Raw genomic sequence first — 3587 nt, forward strand, 5'->3', positions numbered from 1 at the left:
TTGGAACAAATTGAGCTCGGTGCTGAATCGGTGGCGAGGGGAATGTTCGCTGGGCGTAGCAGACTGGAGTTCTGTCCAGATGACGTGGAAGACGGCCGGACAGACGTTTCTGCCAGAGAGTCGACCTCGAGCGACAACACAAGTGGTTAAACACACACTTTCAAAATGGAGTTCAGACTAGATTTTTCATTGTACTAATCCTTTTTCTTTTCAGTTTCAGCCTTGGCCCTGCTTAGAACACACACACACACACACACACACACACACACACACACACACACACACACACACACACACACACACACACACACACACACACACACACACACACACACACACACACACACACACACACAGCTGGCTGGTGAGCTAGTGGTCAGGCAGACATTATGCGATCGAGAGGAGAGCAGTATTGCTGAATGTTTGGAGTCTCATCGTCGGACGTGAACACATAAAGAAGGCCTTTTTTTAGTTTTCGGTTCTACCTCGGGAAACCTAACATCACGAGACTCAAAGACAAGTGTGGCTGCTTTCTAATCGTGAGCGCACACACACACACACACACACACACACTCACAGGTTTCTGCTAATTCAAAACCTCTTTTTCCAAGAAAAGGTGGGAAGAACCAAAGGTCATAGCGCTCCGAAGTTTGTACCACGAGAATAAATGGAAGGTCATCGGTCACCATAGTAGCAAAACAACAACAACAATGACAACAATGACAACACGACAACAACCAACCAACCAGCGCGGGAGGCTGAGTGGAGGCCAGCCGCCTCAGAAGGCAGTTTCACTATCGGCCATCTTGTGTTGTTCTGTATGTTCGAGCAGTCACACAAATTGGAGGACGATTCACAGCAGGTGGCGCTCGCCGCGGGACGCCACCCGAGGACGGGGGGGGGGACGGGGGGGGAGGGGGGCGTCTCAACAGACCCCCCCAAGGAGATCATCTTTGATATTTTAGTAAGGCCACGTCACATCGGAAGTGTTGGGTTCTTTTCAAAGGGCTGGGTTGCGCTTTTTACTGATAAGAGAGGAGGAGGAGTTATAGAAAGAATAACAGAGGACCGCTGGCGGGGTCTACGGCGGCGTAAGAACGGGGCGGGGGGGCGGCGAGAAGGACGACCACCGATAAAGATGTCCGCCGTGTGCAGTCACACCGGCGTCTGATATGCGGTTGGCGGGAGAAGGCGCGCAGCGATACGACAGTGCTAAGGCTAGCCTCTCAGCTAAGACCGCCCAGCCGCCGGTCAGCAGCTGAGCAGTCGTTTTTTTCTCGTGTAACAGTTGGAAGGTATTCTTTTTTTTTTTTTCTATGGATCTATGGATTTCCGGAAGCGTTCCCATGGCAACCAGGTGAGAGACATCCAGGCGGGTATTTTTTCCGTGTTTCTCGTTCGTTACGAACACAGGCAAGGCGAAGGCGTCGCTTAAAGCTTTTTTTTCTCTTCTTTAAAAAAAAAAAAAAAAAAGGATTACAAAAAACAGGCCCTCAGAAGTAGATCCCTAAAGAACCCACGGCAGAGTCCCGGGCCCCGGCGGCCGTTCGCCCTGAAGCACCGGGTTCTGCTGACGCGGTCGTCCTCAGAACACAAGGCAGGCGACCAGGAGAGAGACGACACCGCCTCCACAGTACAAAATAATCATATCAAAAGGTTTGGACCGCAAAGGAAACACAGGAACCAAAACCAACAGAAGGACCGCCTCACAGGAGGAGTAGAAACTATTTGGTAACAAAAATGTACTATAGGTTGTAATAAAAAATAAAAAATAAAATAAAGGTATAGGGAAAATGTACCTTTTCACTAAAGCTTATACAAGATTATTGGTCCGTAAAAACGAGGGGCCAGCCGAACAAAGGGTTGTGCCGGTTTCACACAATGGCCGCTGCCTCCTCACCCCTGCAGCCACAAGACACCCAGACCGAGAGGGGGAGATGGGGGAGACGGGGAGCACACAGTGAAGGGCTCTGTACAGGGTGGACGTGTTGTGGTTCTGGTTGGATGCTGGCAGGCTAGGCTAGTAGGCAGGCTAGGCTAGTCGAAGGTGCAGAGAGCTGGGGGTGGAGTCAGGGGCGGAGCCTTCTCATTCACAATCAGGAAGTGGAATTCCGGAAGCCTGGCGGGAGAGACCATTGAAAGGGGGGGCGGGGGTGGCCGACGACCAGATTGGGCAACACGTATCTTTAGTTACAATCGGTCCACGACGTATCTGCAATGTTGCAGCTTCTTTGAATAAAAAAGTACGAAAAGGAAATAAAAAATAAAAACAAATCCTCGATTATTCACGTCTCTAGGTTTGTCTTCTTTGTTCTGTTCCCTCGCTTTATTTCTCTCTTCTTTTTTTCAAATCCCAAACGAAAGCGAAGGAACCTAAAAAACGATTCAAATATGCAGCACTGTGGAGAGAGTTCACGTATTTTCTGTGTTTGTAATGTTCCCCGTGAGTCCTGGACGACCCCGGCTCTGCCGGTAATATCCCGGCATTTTACCAGTAATATCCCGGCACTTTACCGATAATATCCCGGCATTTTACCGGTAATATCCCGGTCTTTTACCGGTAATATCCCGGCATTTTACCGGTAATATCCCAGCATTTTCCGGCAAAATCCCGGCGTTCTCCTCCACTGCCGGCAATCTCCCGTCGTGCTGTTAAGAGACCAGCGCCGCGGCGGCCGTGGCTGAGGTCGTGACCCCGGCATTGCCGCCGTACACGCTGACCTCCTGGCCGCCGCCGCCGCCGCCGCCACCGTTGTTGTTGTTGTTGTTGGCGTTGAGCAGGCTGGCGCCGCCGGCCCGGAGGATGGCGCCGGCCGCGGTGCAGTGCGGCCGCGGGCCGGGCTCCGGCGTGTAGGTGAAGGTCAGCGTGGTGGAGTAGATGATGCCGTCGTTCCTCACCAGCGTCACGGGGACCTGCACCGGCTGCCGCACCCAGCGCCAGCCCTCGCGGAACGCAGAGATGTCCGGCACCACGCACAGCATGCTCTCGCCACACCTGGGTGGAGAGAGAGAGAGAGGGTGGGGGAGAGAGAGAGAGAGAGAGGGTGAGAGAGAGTGAGAGGGAGAGGGAAGAAGAGACAGAGAGAGAGACAGAGAGAGAATGTCTGTTAGCATCTGTTAAAGTACATACATAATGAAAGCTATGGGATTATTATTTGCCAAACATAACCGTACCTTAAAGGTTGACTACAGAATAGGGAGTCTGCTGCCACCTAAAGGCTAATAACATCATTGCACGTTGACAAGACTGATGAAAGACAGTTAGTTTGTCTTGGCACTGGGTAATTTAAAAAGTTTAGTCTGCACGGTTCAAAGGAAGGCTTTCATGAAAAATAGACTTGGGAGGCAGGAGAACGATACAGGAAATGACAACTGATAACGGTTTTGGGTCATTTGGAACCCAGAAATCAATCCAGACTCATTCACTTAGCAGTAATCCAATCCGTCGTGACTGGGGAGGGATCTCAGAGTCTGTGGCTGCAGGGTACGGGTGGAAGGGGGGTAGAGAGATAAATAGATCTGCAGTGATGGACTCTTCTGAACGTTAGAGTTCATTAACGCCAGTGTCGCCCCCTGGGGAGGGGAAC

General features: G+C 51.4%; 1 protein-coding gene across 1 annotated transcript in view; it reads right to left on the bottom strand.

The window, feature by feature from the left end:
* Positions 1-213: 213 nt before the first annotated feature.
* rbpjb (recombination signal binding protein for immunoglobulin kappa J region b) overlaps positions 214-3587 on the bottom strand; it is a 25997-nt gene continuing 22623 nt past the window's right edge. Inside the window, exon 11 of the mRNA XM_030337975.1 lies at positions 214-2995. Coding sequence (XP_030193835.1) covers positions 2653-2995 — 343 coding nt within the window. The 3' untranslated portion in view covers positions 214-2652. The remainder of the gene's footprint in view (positions 2996-3587) is intronic.

The sequence above is a fragment of the Gadus morhua genome, chromosome 17 (genome assembly GCF_902167405.1).
Source record: "Gadus morhua chromosome 17, gadMor3.0, whole genome shotgun sequence".
NCBI lineage: Eukaryota > Metazoa > Chordata > Actinopteri > Gadiformes > Gadidae > Gadus > Gadus morhua.